At 40.4% G+C, this 17,545-nt stretch overlaps 1 protein-coding gene across 4 annotated transcripts in view; it reads right to left on the reverse strand.

The window, feature by feature from the left end:
- LOC116917832 (cAMP-specific 3',5'-cyclic phosphodiesterase) overlaps positions 1 to 17,545 on the reverse strand; it is a 92,430-nt gene that overhangs the window by 61,490 nt on the left and 13,395 nt on the right. The window contains exon 1 of one of the 4 annotated variants that reach the window (XM_045168966.1): positions 16,601 to 17,300. The exons of 2 other annotated variants lie outside the window; for them this stretch is intronic. In XM_045168966.1, the coding sequence (XP_045024901.1) occupies positions 16,601 to 16,695 (95 nt within the window). In that variant the 5' untranslated portion in view covers positions 16,696 to 17,300. Of the gene's footprint in view, positions 1 to 10,240; positions 11,479 to 16,600; positions 17,301 to 17,545 lie in introns of those variants that run through there. One more of the 4 variants, XM_045168961.1, reaches the window with a different exon arrangement.

The following is a 17,545-nucleotide window of genomic DNA, read 5'->3' on the forward strand; positions in this document are numbered from 1 at the left end:
CATTGTGTACAACATCCAACTCATCAAACAAGGGAATCAACTTAATCTAGATTGCCAAAGACAAATGCTCGATTAATCGCTTTGCATGTATAGAAAGACATCAGTCATCGTTTAATATAAAATGGAATGCATTTTTGACGATATGTTTTTATAGTCATTTATTAGATTTTCAGATGACGGTACTTTGCATTCGCAATGCACTTCATCTGCCCAGGATGAAATTGTAAAGCCATTCTTCATGTACCCCCCCCCCCCTCTACGCTTGGCTCTTTAATTGTTAAACCCTATCGAATTTTCTTCTTTTTCAAAATCGAAAAACATGGCGGTTTCTATTCAACACGCGAAATGAATAACGAACAAGAAAAAAAAAGGTAACATGAAATGAAACCTTTTTCAATGATGTAGTGATTAAAGAAGTAGAAAAAGTTGTCATCTGTCAAGTGAAATATCAGAAGCAAAAAGGGGAAAAAAAATTTAGGTCTTTTATGATTTAAAAAAAAAAGGGGGAAACCTTTTCCATCACGGCTCTTGATCTTCGCTCATTCATGGATCACGAAATAGACGGCCATTTTGCCTAAAGACTAGGGCGTTTCGAGAAGAACACGAAGCTAAGATAAATGAATCAAGAGAAGAAATGCGAAGAGAGGAGCAATTGATAGTCAAATTGATGGAGGTAAAAGGGGACGGCCGCTATCGGTATTCATGCGTGCGATTTAATGAGCGATCATGCCCGACGCAGTGGGATAAGGACAAGTATAAAAGAAAAGAAATGGCGACGATGGGGCAGGTGCCCCGCACTTTATTGCATAACAATTGGCAAACTATCCTTTTCTTTCTTTTCGTGTACAGCTTCTCGTGGTAAGTGTGGTAATACAAGCGACCTTGCAGCATAATTCTCATGTTATCCCCGTTAGGTTCATGTTACTTGTAGCACGAAAACACGTGTAACTTTCCATGCAGAGAAATTTAAGATCGGCAAAAATCCTTGAAAATAAGGTAAGAAAGATAGAAAAACAGAAAGAAGCCGACGTCGGCAGCAATACATAAATGTGGGAAACGTGTAGACAAGATGTTTCAAGTGTCCAACACATTTGCATCCATAAAATGATCCCGCCCTTTATCCCAACTAGCGAACGCGTGTAAATCAACCGCCTTGCTTGGTTTTTTTTTTTTTATTCCCATCCAAGCGGATAGGAATCGACATGCAAAACAAGCCACGCGTGGCTAAACAAAAAAGGCCCCATCTCCGTTGTAAAATTCAAAGATTGTTTGATCAATTATTTATAGAAGGCAATTGTCAATTTTCATATTACGCCATACGGAAGATTTCAACATCAACTGCAAGACCTCATCAATACAGAACTCTATTGATATAGGACAGCAGGGAAGGGGGGAGCTTGTCGTTATTGCATTTCAAGAGAGACATGTTCTCATGTGTGAACGACGTAAACTTGCTAGTACAACAATGGAAATCAATACTCGTCCATTTCCCCCGTTGCATCACTGTCGCCCATTTCAATCGCCAGGGTACAATTGACGCCACTCTCGGTGTGGCGCGCTCCCGATTTAAAACAAAAAAAAACACAATTAACGAGTGAACCACGTTTGACAGTCCAAACAGAGCCTGGAGCGTCAAAGTGGCAAGGTGATAACACGCGCAAAGTGTACATCAAATATTATCACATTTCTTTTGTATATCGACGCAAGACCGTGTTCCGTTCGCCTCAAACGTGATGGGAAAATTTGCTGACTTTCAAGAAGCTCTCACCTTCCCAACATAAAAAAGAAAACAAAAAATCATTACGTCTTTGCTTCAGGCTGAAAGCAATCATTAATTCTATTCTGTCGTATAACAGCGTTGATTGCAGACTTATTGATTTCCCAAATCTTTTCGCCTTACTCTCGTCATCGACTCTTCTCACTAGTGCATTTTTTTTTTGCCACTTCCCTTTTCCCAACCCTTTCGGCCATATGCTTCATCAACAGAAATCTCAACTCAACTTTAAAAAAAAAAAGGATAGATCAAGAAAATATTACATTTCCCGTGGATGTCATTGAAAGTAACTCTTTTTTGGCCGTTCACAGCGACGTCATTGCGACCAAAAAGAAAAAAAAAAAAATAGAACAAAAGCGGTAGGTGAAAACAAGATTGCAAGAAAACGAAAGTATAGAACCCAAAAACGGGAAAAGATAAACACACATAACTCGTTTCCACTTTAATTCAGCGCTGCTGTCGTGCGCACTGCTTTCCTCCACCCACCTCTCCTCCCTCCCCTCCCCCCAATCCTCACTATTATCTGCGGTTCACAGGGCACACGCGTTACACCAAGCGCTTCTGGTGATCAGTAAATATAGGAAGAATGAGGGTGAAAGATGTAAAAAAAAAAAAAAAAAAAGGGAGAACGAGACAAGATGGTGAAGAGGAGATCGACATAGAAGTACGACTATTCATGTAATTCGTTCTGCCGCTGCACGATTTGCCGAGCCGACAGACTGTTTTATAGTTACGTCAGCACCAGGCACCAAATTTATATAAACGAGCCTTCCCGAAGAAATAAAAAGAAACAAAATCTGAAAGTGTTCGCGTCCTGATGGACCAGACAACGTCCCAAGTCGGTTCAAATTTGTTATTGTCATCACATTGTTGCCACAAAAACAGACATGTATACGAAATAAATCCAGTTAAGAATCGACCTTCAATTACTTTGCCTTCGTGCAAGTCACGCAAATCTGGATGTACAGGTCCCGAGCAACAAAAGGCACACACAAATATGTACGACCAATGTGTGTTACACACACACACACGTCTATATTGTAACAGGATAAACACACAATGGTTTATACGGCTTCTCTATCAACAGAACGAAACGGTTTAGTGAACATGGGACACGTCACACGACACGGCCATGACTCACGTTATTGATATGGCAACGTTAGCTACCCCACATTTGCATACCGTCTTGGGAGATGTAAACCTACACCGTCAGTTCAAGACAAAGAACAAGACCACCCACTAGCCGTAAATGGTTTTGTTTTGTTTCTCATTTACTAAAGAGCAAAAGACGGAGGATTCGCTGGTACGCGGTTCCAAAATACAAACAAAAGATTTTAACACACACGCAAACGTACAAAGACGTGGAGGAAGAGGAACAAATTTATGGAGTGACATTTTTTTTTTTTACGGGTCAAGAGTTTCTTGCATCATTAAGCAGCCACACAGTCTCCTGTACGCCTACGCCGTTCCAAAGAATCAAATTAGCATACGATGGCAATGCGAGCACACAAAGTTTAATCCCTTCTGCGCATTAGAAACAGCCACCGAGGTAATTCCAGAAAGAGCTAAGCTTCTTCCTATACAAAAGCGAGAAGCTGAAAGATTAGAAAAAAAAAGAAGAAATTGAAAGATATACGTAAATCACAGAGTTTCAACTAAGAGACCGTAAGATGTCGGGGCAAATACCCCCAAAAAAAAAAAAAAAAATCCCATTAAAAGATTTGCGCCAGATGTTTTTTTTTGGAGGGGTGGGACTATGTAATGTATATTGAGATAAACAGAAGAAAATAACGAAATAATCGATATCGATTTAGACTCAGTTTTTGTTGTTGTTTTTGTTTGACTATTTTATGAAAACAAACAAAATAAATTGCAACCATCTCTTGGCAGCCGAAAGCATTTCCCTTGCTCTTTTCTTTTTTTTGGGTTGTAGTTGGTGAGAATGAGTGCTAATCTGGATTTTTTTTCCTTTGAAGATAGAAGGATCTCTAGCGCGCTTCGCATCCGCAAAATAAAAGGAAACGGAACAAGAGGACAAAAGAAACAAATGAGAAAATAAGGGACACACCAAGATGAATATCTTCCAGCAGCTTGTTACACACAAACAGACAAAAGCTTAATACATCTTTCTTTTTCTTTTCTTTTCTTTTTTGTCTTTTTCTTTCGCGCGTCTCATATATTATTCTTCTCCTATACGCTTCCATACTTTCATTTTTTTTTTTCATTTCCGGCCTCGGTATTATCTCTAAGATCTAATGCGGTACTGACGTCACGCAATGTGAGCCGCAGCTTTAAAAACAAACAATATAGCGACGGATCTCGTTGAGCTGGCCGCTCGTCAACTGTCCGATCAGATTAACTCTCCTGTGCGATAGGTTTATAGGGGGGACGGGGGAAATAAGATACAAAAACTTGCGCGTTCCAAAACGCTGCAGCCGTCAATCGTATAATGGGCAGGCCCATATGTAACAGCTGAAGAAGACTGGACAACAAAATGAAATGCGAAAGGGGGGTGAGAGTGAGTATTAAAGAACCATCATCGACTCAAAGTAATAATAGCCCCATCGTCTTCAGTTGCTGTGATGGACGTCGAGCTTATTATTATTATTCACCATGTCTGAGGGGTTAGAGAGACAAAAGCGAATCGACTGGCTTTATTTCCCAATATAGTCGACGCACAGGATGGGGTTTTATACGTCGATCCGCAACAGCTTACGGCGAGCTCACATCCCGCATTAATTATTTCCCTCTTCTTTTTTTTTCGAAAATCCTTCGCAATCATTTTCTTGTTTGATGGCTACCGCATTAAATTAATAGCGCCAAAGTCGAATAGCTTTTTCTTTCGGAAATGCCGTAAGGCGGGAGGTATACGAGGTAAGTCTCATTAGCTTTGATGGTCAGAAAAAGTTGAGATGAAAACTCGATTATAACGAGCCCAGTGCAGTTCGATTTATGTTAGGGCAGCGTTTGTCAAATTAGTCCGCCCCTTTTGCCTTTCTGCCGAACACACGAATTGTCCTCGCGTAAAACACGGAACAACGTACGCTAATAATGAGCCATTCGGGAGTCGAACTAAATGAATGCGCTGGGCAAAATGTACACATAAAGACTATATACGCGTTGGACCTCAGCTATAAACCGCATGCCACGGATAATATACATACACCCATTATGTGAAAGCGTTCCCGACAATAAAAAAAAAAAAAAAAAGCCGGTCAATCTCCGCCCAACTGACTGTGGCGGTCACGTAGTGCCATCAAAGCTGATGGAACAGGGCGAGTAGGACATCATTTAAAAGCAATTGAAAGCAACTCTGTTTCGAAAATAGCCAACTTTCGAATTTGTTTCAGCGCCCCCTTTTTTTTTAATTTGCAAACCAATTTTTGAAAGACGAGGGCAAACAACATCAAAAATGCCTCTTAAATTATATTAGAAGATTGACAAGACTTCAACGAACCCCAGACCCTCTAAAAGCTATTTCGTCTATTTGAACTGCGAAAAACAAATCTGTCGACAAACAGAGAAAGGCCCGTCCCGCACGACTTTAAACATCCGTAAGAGTACACTACAGCAGAGCACCATGAGTTTAAAAAAAAAAAAAAAGGAGTAGCAACTCAAAAATGAATCTTGACATTGTTGATGGATCGACTTATTTACACGCTAAAGGCTAACCGATTTTGTAGGGCCCTATTTCAACGCTACCAGCCTGGTAAACATATGCCACATTATACACCATATTATGCAATGCTCGGTACAAATGTTCATCGTTCCTTTTCCACGCTGTCCCATTCGCCGAAATAAAATAAAAAGACAGTACACAAAACGCAGTGCCATTTCGAATACACAACATTCAACTTTACATTCCGTCTTTTTTTTTTTCTTTCATGTTCAGTGGGGGTTTTTTTCGGTTGAAAGGCAAAAAAGAAGCGAGACAGTAGAGGAGGAACGGGTATTTAAAAAAATTGCCTAGTGGCCCTGCCGGGCAAACGCGTATGCATTACACATGAGCCTTTCGAGTCAACGACTGATGGTTGCAAAAGTCAGTTCCTTTTTTTTTATAATATTCTTCCAAGACTCCCGATTCTTTTTCTCTATTATATACAGTTCCTGTATTAAAAAAACAAAAATACGGAATACATCCACGCAACCCCGCCGAGCTCAAAGTTGTCCATCGCCGAGTTGAAATATTAAAAAAGAAAAAAAACTACACAACTTGTGCATTGCACCTCGTTAGCGGAAGATTGGCCGCCAACTTTCTACTGTCGGGCTTCCAATAGAAAAACGGCCTCCAGACATCGAACAACTCGCACGTCGCCCTCATTAAATGACGCGCTCGCCATCGATGCCAACTTGTTATCAAACGAGAGATTTGATCAGACCACTTTAGTGTCCCATTAATCCCTAGTTGTTTATGACGCTAATCGGATTAGAAATCGATACAAACAGGAAGCGACATGAATCACAAGCATTCAAAAAAAATAATACCCAATATTTATAACACACTGTAGGGCGATGAATTGATCAAAAACGCAAGGAAGTACGACATAAATACACGGCAAAGATGATAAATAAGTCAGTAGAACAGCCTAGATATCTCTTAAGAGGTATGATTTGGAAAGACCTTCAGGGTGTGTGGGTAACAGCCAGAAAAACAAAAAAACCAAAAACACATTATCATCGTAAAAGAAAAGGAACCCGCCCATGGCCATAACGTACACACACACACACACACACGAGATCTATTTGTCGATTGAATAGAGGAGCAGCGGGTACGTCTTTTACGTATGACGAAGAAAGACAACAGGATAAATGAACCGAAGATGAGCTTGTCCTTTTCATTTCGAGTTCCTGTCACCGTGTGTTCCACCGCAATGAGGCGCTTACTCTTTAGTCCTTCGCTGACACTAGAACGACGTCCCCATTTTTAATACGAGTAGATCGGGTCTTGGATGTCTATTGCATCGTTTCCATGTGCACCACGATCGATATGGTATTATAAGCAAAGGCTTCTTTATACCACCGTCATCACCATCGGCCACACCCAAACGCATCCTCCAACGTCCTCGAATAAAGAATAGAAGAAATAACGTATCCCTCGAGTGACCTATGCATATGTTTATTTCTTTTCCTTTGAGATGCGCTGTGCGATCGGCCTTTTAAAAAAAGGGGGAAAAGAGACAAGCAGCCAAACACTATTAAGCGACGCAAAGAATTTCTTTTTATCACGAAAAGTCGCATAGATTGAGAGCAAAGATGGGTTCCCTTTTCTTGCTGTGCCTTCTGGCTGTTTGGACGAATTCCTTTTCTTTTTCTCTCTTATTTTTAGATTTCCTTTTCGATATCCGCTAACGTCAGGAGGCAATATTTGCTAAAGCAGACTTCTATTCCGTTCGTTCCCCTCCGTACACGCACAAGTAAACAACGGGGCGAATTCTTTTCTCTTTCTATAAAAAAAAAAATAAAAAAACAATATGCAAATTTTTGTTTCTCTAAATTGATAAATAAAGCGGAAACAGTATTATACATAGTCAAGCAAACAAAATTCCCTTTTTTTTTTTTTTTTGAATCAGCGGAAGAAAAGATATGACACACGCGCTACCCTAAACAAAATTCCATTTGAAGCACAAACGACAAAGAGTTGCAACCGCTTTCAAATAAAATAAATAACAAAATTGCGGATAAAAATCCTAAATGTAAAAGCAACGCATTCCACTAGTCATCGCATTGTAGAAAATAGTGGACAAAGTGAAACACACGCCATTCACTTTAGCGTCTTACATAAGGCACAAAAGAAAGGCCATCGTATATACGTCGCTAGTTTGCACAAAGTGCGCGTTTTAGACGTCACTGTGCCTTTTTGTTGACGCGCTCCGGCGTCTGAACGACACGATGCGTCTCGTCAAGAAATCAGCGGCAAAAAACATCAAAGAAATATTCTCGGAAAAAAATAAAAAAAAATTCAAACAACAAAAGAAAGTCTCATCGGATACGATCGATGAATAGACACAAAAGACAAGGAGAGAAACATCGGTGAGATAAAGACACGCACTATCGACGTGTAGCAAGCAAATAAAAATAATAAAACACACCGCAAACTTGAGACTTTTCGGTACTGGGCGCGAATATCATCAATCGAATGCCTATATATTTCGGTTAACCGCGGGACGCCCGCAAACGAAAAAATGCATTTTCATTTTTTGTTTTGTTTTGGGATACGAAAAATTCAAAGAAGAAATATGAAAAAAAAAAAGACGTAGTAGAGTTGCTGCTGATTGTGCTTCTTTTTTTTTGTTTTGTTGAAAGATGGTAACTTGTTTTGTTTTTTTACACAGTCAAAAAGCGGGGCCGCTTTTCAAAGGCCCTAGCAGCCGAAAAAAGAAAGGGTTTTCACGACTTCTTGGCGCCTTTGACAGGTGGGCATAACTCATCAAAAACGAGGCTCTTTATGACTGCCGTCTTGTCTCTACCGATAGTCTCCTCTAAGCACGGCACGTAAAGACGTCAAAAGTGAGAATCTAAACATGCAGCTTAGGTATATATACTATTACTGCATACATTTTTAAATAGGGGAGCTACTACTATATCCATCCCGCCAAAGGTTTTTATTTTATTTTATTTTTTTTTGAACCGACATCACGAAACACAAGAAAAAGAGACGTGAGATAATGCGGGATGGCGTTTAATCTTTCACGCCAATCTTTTCTACGCGAATTACTGACATTCTTTGGTGAAGGGGTGGGGGGTTGGGTATTCCGATTAAGACGGCGGTTCAGCGCGATGAAATTGTTTTCACATTCCACGAACAGGTCTGCGATTCCAATTATTTTCGTCCGATAGAAAACGTCACGGCAAATTAAGGCAGATGTACATTCAAGTGTGAGCATCTTTTGTTTTAACAATCTTTTTTCGCAGACTGATAACAAAACTGAAAAAAAAAAATCCTCATCAATTCGACTGATCCAAAAAGTGGCCGCATTAAAAAGAAACATACTTAAAAAAAAGAAAAAATACTGAAAACATAAAAACGGACACACCCTTCAATATATCGTATTATTGGGTCGTAAATAACAATGTGCTTTGCGGTCAAAACTACTTTTGTTCGGAGAGGGGAAACGTCCACTCTTCTCATACTTGTATTTGAAGGAAAGAAAAAAAAAACGACTGTCACGCCCCAACAACCAGCAGCACACCGTGCCACATTTAGCCATAAAGAAATAACAAGAGAAAGGCAGTAATTCATAGTCATACAGTTTTTTTTTTTTTTTTTTTGTTTCTTTTTCCCTTTTATACATCGAAAATGGCGGTACTGAAGTCTTGACATGGGCAAATAAATCTAGATCAGATGCTGTATAGACTCTCATGTTGTATATGAATATCAATAAATAAAACAAAAAAATATCACCATCGACCCCTCTTTTATTTTTATTATTTCTTACGAGATCGCGCTGCATATATAGCCTTTGCGGCATCTGATCTTTTTCTCAAACTCCATCGTTCCGTCTCACCGCCTTTCCTTTCTTTTGGGAGCGATAGAAAAAAAAGTGTGGCAGAGTACGGTTATGAGCATCTCTCTTTCAGAAAGGGCAAAAGAACATTTCGAAGTAGACTCATTCCGGCGGATTGAACGCCGCTCCACCAGTTTCCTCACAGCTGTGGGGAGATGGGGGAAAAAAAAAAGGTGTGCCTTGCGTAATCCAGTTGCATTAATATTTAAAAATAAAAAGGGACCCATAGCATTTACCTATTTTTTTAAAACAAATGTTGACACGCATGATGTCGACCGCGAAACAAAAAGGAATGACGGATTGCATTATCATTTTCTATTATGGCGGTTCATAAAAGACGTTTGTGTTTGGCTAGTTGATATTCAAAACCGTCCCAAACCAAAATCAAGCAGCAAGAAAACGAAAAATACAAAATGTAGATTTTTATTTTTTTATTTTTTAACGTGGCGCCAACCCAAAACGAGTGAAAATTTGTTAAACAAATAACGAAGAAAAAGATAAAAACAAAGATACTAACAAAGATTTTTTTTTTTTTAAAGATTGCGCTGCAAAAATAAAACACGTTTCTTTCTTTTTTTTCTTTTCCCCCCTCCTATAATCTACAAGAACCTCTGGCCTTTCCTTCTATATTTGCCTATTGCACGACATGAAGATTATTATGATGTGCTGATACGGCAAGTCTGCATGATTGAAAACAGCACAATTTCTGTCATATTTCTCTTCAAAGTATAAGAACAAATCAAAAACCATGAATTATCCCAGCAAGTTCCAGGGAATGCGCACAGCGTTGCAGCATGCAATCTAAGCTAGACACACACACGCGCGTGGGTAATAATATAAATAATACAGCTGCCCGTCGCCATGTGTTTTTTTCTTGCCGCATTTCTCCTCCACTGTCCATTTTTCAAGGAAAAGAAAAGCAAAAAAAAAAAATAGCCCACCATTTTGCAAAGAAATGTACCTGCAAATCCAGCTGTGCCGTCTACGGGGCACTTGCCACGGGACGGCCAACAGAGAAGATCCGAATCCTCCGCCGGTGGTGGCGGGCGTAACGGCGTTGCTACTAACGCCCATCATCATCAATTGTAGGGCTCCTTCGCGCGGCAGATTGCCTCTATTCTCGTTGAGTCCGTCTTCGTTGTTGTCGTCATCGTCGCTCATGACGCACCACGTCAGCTGCTGCTGCGACCGTTGCTGGCCTTCTTCTTGCGTCGGCTGATCTTGGACGCTATTCGTTTCCATCGTATTGTCCTCGTCGTCGGCACAATCTCGACTACAACTAAAACTCGAGTCGCCCTCGGTGGCCGATGGATCGTCGACAGAGTCACATTGACGGATCATCGGCAGACTTATATCGCCCACGCGCACTTCGGGTACTAACCAACTCATTTTCGAACAACGGGGCCAGTTCCCTCCTTGTTTGATTCAATTTATTCCTTCATCGCTCCGGCGCTTTATCTCACAAATACAGACATGCACGTCCAAACTGGGCCGAATGAAAAGCCATCAGCATTTCAAAAGCATGGCGACGTGCGCATTAAATAACTGCATTCCCTCCCGTCTGGATAGTCTGACAGATAAACGGTATAGGGCCAGCGGCGAAATCCAACATCGATGGAGACGCAATGATCCAGCGGGTCGATCATCACTCGATGTAAAATGCAGCAGTTGACCGATGCCTTAACAGAGGACAACAAAAGCCCCTCCACCAGCCACTGGCTTTGTCCTCTTTGATCAACAATTAAAACAGAGGCGAAACTCGATGGCGAAATTCGACATGAAACGGAAAAATAAGAAAAAACAAAAAGACGGCCAGATGATGAAAAAAATTCCCCGTGACTCTCCGAGTGGACGAATGGCTCGTTTCAGGTTGGCGGACGTGAGCGACGCCGTCCGTTGTTAGAGCAATAATCAAAAAAACACTTTGAAGTCGCCTGCTGCCGGTTCCCTGTCTATTATTACGCAACACTGAAGACAATCAGATGGGTACCACATCACTTCGAACTTTGATCTTCTTCGACTTGCTGATCAACGTTTTAAAATAAAATTAATCTAAAAACGAAGACCAAAAATTCAGATCGCGTCAGTAGAACAACAACAAAAGAAAGAAAAGAGATTGAAATTCAGTGGATTTCGAAAGAGGACCAACACAGAGAGAGAGAGAGAGCGAGAGACAGACCAATCCAGTTAGGAGCCCAGTCAGGCAACGACTGGTAGAAAGAGAAGAAAAGGAAAAGAAAGAAAAAGAGACGCGAACACCCGTCCCTTGCAGGATGATGACGGCGCCGCAAGTTGTACGCGCGTTCTGTGTTGCACAGCACAGAGTCGGTTTAGAGTAGCCTACTGCGATACTAGTGCCACTATAAAAAAGGCATTTGTCTAGCTATCGAATTTTTTATTTTTTTAAAGCCAGCCCTTTAATACCGGATGAACAACAGGAAAATAAACAAACACTCCACACGGGTTGTGTGTTGCACGTTACGTGATTTTGATACGGGTAGGGGAATTTAAAAAAAAAAAAGACTTTTCGTACATCAGGCTTCTGATTTCGGACCTGTTCCCTGCTTTTATCATTACGCCTCTTTATGTTTCGACTTGACACCTACGTGTGTGTTTCGGCATTCATTTCCTTCCGCTCGATCGCCGCTGTTGCGTTCCATTTATTTCTTTTGCTAAAAGTTCGAGGGGTGAAAGAGATTTAAAACAGAAGGGGCGTGTGTTGCCCTTTTTTTTATTACGTGATCTGATACGCACACACACAAAAATTGAACGCTAATTGAATTTTCAATCCATTGCGAGTCGAACTTTGGGTGCGCATCTCACGAATGGCTTCTCGCTACTGATTCCATTAAAAAAAACCAAAAACAAAAAGTAAAACAAGGTGTCGATAGTAGTCCATATAACAAAACATGCAACTGGACGAATACGGAACCTCTTTCATTTCGAAACACTTGGGGGCCTTTGCGCCGTAACCCGGACCGCGCGCTGCGTTCACAGCCGCCGGCGTTACCACCTTATTGAGCACAGAAACAAGAGAGCACAAACGCACAGATTCTTGACTATACAAGGAATACCAAAGTATTTAACCTAAAAAATAAATATATTACATATAAATTATGTAGATGCAAACGAGGCTCAACAAAGGCTGGAAAAAAAAGCTGCTGCTGTTGCCAGTACTACTCAGATTGCAGCTGTTTCTCCTTGACTAATCTTTACCCCCTTCGGGAGCTGTCGTCTTCTTTTTTAAAGTGCGGAATGGCTCGTCATGAAAAGGACACGAGAAAAGAAAATAGAGGACCAAAAGAGAGAAAATGCGAGATGCGAAGCGACACAACGATTTCGAGATGACTGTCCTATTCTCGGGATGTTTTTTTCTTTTTCTTCTTCTTTTTTAAATTCCCGCGGCATTGAGACGCACAACAGACGGCTGGCGCGAGGCAAACGACACAGAAGAGCCCCCCCAAAGGGAGGTAGCAAGAGCCAAGCAAAAAAAAAGGTAAATACAATCAAATAAAAAATAATAAAAAAATGGGACTCGAGGAGAGAAGTAAAAAGAAATTGTAAAAAAAAAAAAAAAAAAAAATTGAATTGACGATCTGTAAATTTCGTTACGTACGAGACTTGCCTTGATAAAACCGGGAGCCCTTCATTTCATCGACTCCACACAAAATAGATTCAATCTTACAATTTTTTATCGTTCCTTATAACCCCCCCGACCCCCTGTTTTATAAATTTAATACGCAGCCAAAAAAAGAACATTCTCGTTTTGTTTTGTGTTTTTTTTTTTTTCTTTTTTACAACGGGAATTACACAAGAGTTCGAAGATAGTAAAGGCATAAAAACTGGTCATAATATAAACCTTTAAATAGAAATAGCTTTGCGTTTAAATAGCCAAACAACCTTTCCTTTCATTTTTTTTTTCATTTAAATTATTCAAATTTTTTTTTCGCGTTATTTCCCCTTTCCACTCCTCTCCATTTTTTTCCCGATGCGAAACTTGGCTTATTGGATGGCCGGTATTCAAAAAAAAAAAAAGAAGAAACAAGTACGGCCAGCAACTCTTAATGGATTTTCAGCGTTCTTACTTTACAAATGCATTTAGGATTCTTCGTTGAACTGTCTGCATATGCGATATCACGAGCTGCGCCTTCACTTCTTACAGATTGATACCAAGTTAAACGCACACACACACACAAATCGGGGCTGGCAAACCTTTATCAAAGAATCCTCGGGAGTTATCTCAGTGCGGTTTGCTGATTCCAGTCCCTCCGCCTTTTTTCCCCCTTCCAGACTATTAGGCCGGAGCGATCCATATACTCAAGAGATAGTGGAGCTGCCAGGTCCAGACAATAGGCCTATCGATCTCCACAGAGCCTCCAGTCTTCTAATTTTTTTTTTTTTTTCCTATCTCCTTTAACATACGTGAAAAGAAAGAATCTTCCATCTATCCATCCAACTCGCCTACCTCCCCATCCCCCCCACCCGACAAAAAAAAGTAGCATAGTAAATCGCACCAAACAGAACGGAGAATCTGAAGAAATGGCGATAAGGGAGAGAATGAGGCGGACACCACCGAGATAAAAAATAAAAAATAAAAGGTAAAAAAAAAAAATCGGAAATGGAAAAGAACCGGAATCGCATCGCCATCAACTTTCCTTTCTTTTCTTTGTTTGGAGAAAGCGGAGGAAGTTCGCATCGTGACACGAGGGAAATAATAGATGAGGGGCCACAGTACAAGCAATGATTGCTGGCGACAGGAAGCCATTCAAGGATGTTCAAATCCACAAAACATGGTTAACCATACTTTTTTTTTTTTCATCGGTTCTACGTAACTCACCAACCCCCACCCCACCCCTCAAAAAGAGAAAAAAAAACAACAAGGGCAGCAACAAAAGGATTTTTAAAAAGCATTTCCAAAAATGCAAGTGATAAGAAACAATTACGCAATTGCGGCGAATGCATCAAGAAGCCGCAAAAAGAACAAGAAAAAAATAAATCAATTGTTCAATTTCAGGGTTTCTTCTTATTCAGTGGTTCAACTAGATCCGATAAGTCGCTATCTGTTACTAAGATATTTCCAGGCGATCTCTAGTTGGGGAAAAAAGAAAAAAGCCCAACGTGAGCTGGAAATCGTACAAGTTCCAGTCATAGTAAATAAGAAATTATTCGACTGCACGATGAATCATGGGTAAACAGATGGGTATTTCCCTGTCCAACCAGGTGGACAATGACTCACCAACAAATAGCAAAGAAGAAGAAGAAAAAAGAAAAAAAAAAGAATAAATCAATCAGATCAACTGACAACTGACATGACTGTCGATTTGGCGGTGAATACGAATCGCCTGCCATTTCTAAGTAATTCTATCTTGCGATTTGTGAACCGCCAATGAAGACAAACAAGAGACGAAAGCATTAGACCATTTTATTCACGTTCATTTTTATTTTCTTTTACTTTTGAACGTAAAAAAAAAGAAAGAAAGAACGCTAACTACGCTAGAAAAAACTGCCATCTCCTGGTCAACAAGTAAACCACACCAGCAAAATGTTTACCGAACACTTGGATAGGTGGCGTTCAACGCAAATCGCCCTACATATCACGCAATCGATTGAATTTACCACACAATCAAAATATCCTTTTAAAAAGATTCAAAAAATTCAAAAATAAAAATAAAATCTAATTCAATAAAACGTTCACTTTCAATCGAAATTGCCAACGCACGCGTAAGGTTTTATTCAAAGACGCTGTCGCACGCGTTTCAAAAGAGAATTTTCATTTTTGAAAAAGCCGGATAAGAAAAGACGACACGCAAAAGACGATTATAAACAACACCTTCCACGTTAGCCAACTTTCAACAACACGCAAAGTTTGTAAGCTGTTAGACGATGGCGTCAGGACATCCCCGACAAACTTCTTCGACCCTATAGCATCCTCATAACTCTCAACAACCAAACGGAGAAACAAAAAGGAGACAAAGAAAACAAAAAAAAGGATCGATCGACCCCTTAAAATTACGTCGATTGTCGTACCGCCACTCGGCCAATTCTCTCGTTACGGGAGTCAACTGCCTTTGACGTACAAATGACTCATTGGCACTCTTTTTCATTACCCCCACACATTTAATTCGTAGACCACAAAACAGTTCGATCGGCATAAGAAGCAACAACCATGATATCGATAATGTTTTCATTTAAAAAGAACCGCAAAATAAAAATTGTAAAGCGTTCCTTCGCGTGCGAGATGCAAAAAAAAAAAAAAGCAAGTTGATCGATTTTGTTTTTGTTTTCAATAGAGTTTTGCAATTCATCGTCGAACTGCCGGCGGACTGTCTACCCATCGTGTGAGCGATGGAACGTCCTGAAAAAACTTGTTTTTCAAAGGAAAACTCTTCGTGACATGAGATCGATATGCAAAACATCACGACACCAATCAAGTAGAAACCCTTTTAACAAAGGCGAAAGAAGCGCATCTCAACATTTGTGAAAGCTGGGGGTCTATCCGTTTGAAACATTCCATCATCCACCTGTTCAAATTTCCTGGAAATGGCGGCCTGCGACTTGTAGGACGTTTCAATGACACGTAGCCCTAAATTCGGCAGAAACAGAATCGTGTTAAGCCATCCTTGCTGCGTGCGATCTTAAGGGGAAACGTTCTAGATGTCAACACATCGGTGATTGCACTGCATTCCATTGTTTTTTTCTTTTCGTTATAAAAATAAAACCCTTTCTCCAGTCAACCGATAAGACCCCATTCTTGGAGCGCAACAGCTGTGCCGTCATTTCGTTCCTTCCTTTCGTATACAAATCAATAGATGCCTCACAAGGTGAATACCAACATACTAACGGATAGCGTCCATACACTGTACAGCTGTATTTACAAGGCATGTAATAATAATAATAATAATAATACCCATACAGCTGAACGCATAGACAACTAAAAGAGAGAAAAGAAAAACCTTTAAAAGGGAAAAAGAAAAAACATCGATCCTCTGGTTTGGAGGGTTGATTGGACGGCGCGGAATTTCATCCGCTTCCTTTAACAGTGACATGACGGACGACCAGAGATCCATCTAGCGAACGCCAAAATAAACATCTCTCCAACCAAAAACAAAAGAATTTTCTTATCACAAAATCCACCAAACTTGGCTATGACAAACCCAAACAATCCACACACAAAAAAAATGAAATCCTCGTCTCAACGCAGAGAGTCGTCGACACATTCCGCACAGCTGATAATAAAACACGAGTCTCAAAGGGCATACGGATAATGCAAGCACAAAGTCTGTATGTGTTTAACAGCGATGTCGTAATGCATCACTCTTACCTGGCAGCGACAAAGGCTAAAGTGTGGCGTCGAGTGCGTCCCGATCGTCCGTGATAGGACTGCAAGTTGATGATGCTGCCCCGTTCCGCTTGCATCTTGATGCGTCGTCCGTATTCGCTTATCTTTTACTTTGCTTTTCGTTGCCTCTTTCTATTTCGCCTTCCTCTTTTAATACCTTCAGCGCTGCGCGATTGTCCTCGATGACTTAATCAAGCCACAATGGAGACAATAAACGAAAACGCAGCCGGGTATAGCCAGTAAATGGTTAAGAACACAAAGAGAAGCAGCCACCGTATTTATAACACTCTCTAGAGAGATTGGCAAAACGCGAGCTGATGGTGAATAGCACAAGTTGTGATGGATTCAAAGAAAAAGAACGTTCGGCGTTTATCACTCGTGAATTTCTACACCGATATCCTCGACCCCTTTTTTTGTTTTCAATTCTCACAAATTTTTGTGTAAGACAAAAATATGCAATTCTCACATCGTTTCTTCAATCCATCATTTACTTACGGTCTTCTCTCTTGTTCCTGTCACTTTTTCTTGAGACGTCTATAAATTGACAGAGTAAAAACTCCTTGTCGAGGATGTTTGGCAACTGGCCACTATTTCGAACAAAATAATAATAAATAAAAATAAAATAAAATAAACAGTTGGCTTGACTTGCAAACAAATCAAAACACCGCGCACACCGCAAACATTTGCCGCGAGTTTCACACGGACAGAAGAACAGACGACGTCTTCGATAGAGAAAGGCCCGGCCACGAATGCTGGCCACAGTACACTCTGCAGCGTTGTATATAAGCCCCTTTTACTTTAACCCCCCCAGAAAAAAACCAGACGAGGACAAGGATTATTCTCTTAAAAAACATGAAAAACCACAACTCGATGAGCAAAAAAAAAAAAAAAATCGAAAATACAATTTGATGATCTAACGGACTGGTA

The sequence above is a fragment of the Daphnia magna genome, linkage group LG2 (assembly GCF_020631705.1).
Source record: "Daphnia magna isolate NIES linkage group LG2, ASM2063170v1.1, whole genome shotgun sequence".
Classification (NCBI taxonomy): Eukaryota; Metazoa; Arthropoda; class Branchiopoda; order Diplostraca; family Daphniidae; genus Daphnia; species Daphnia magna.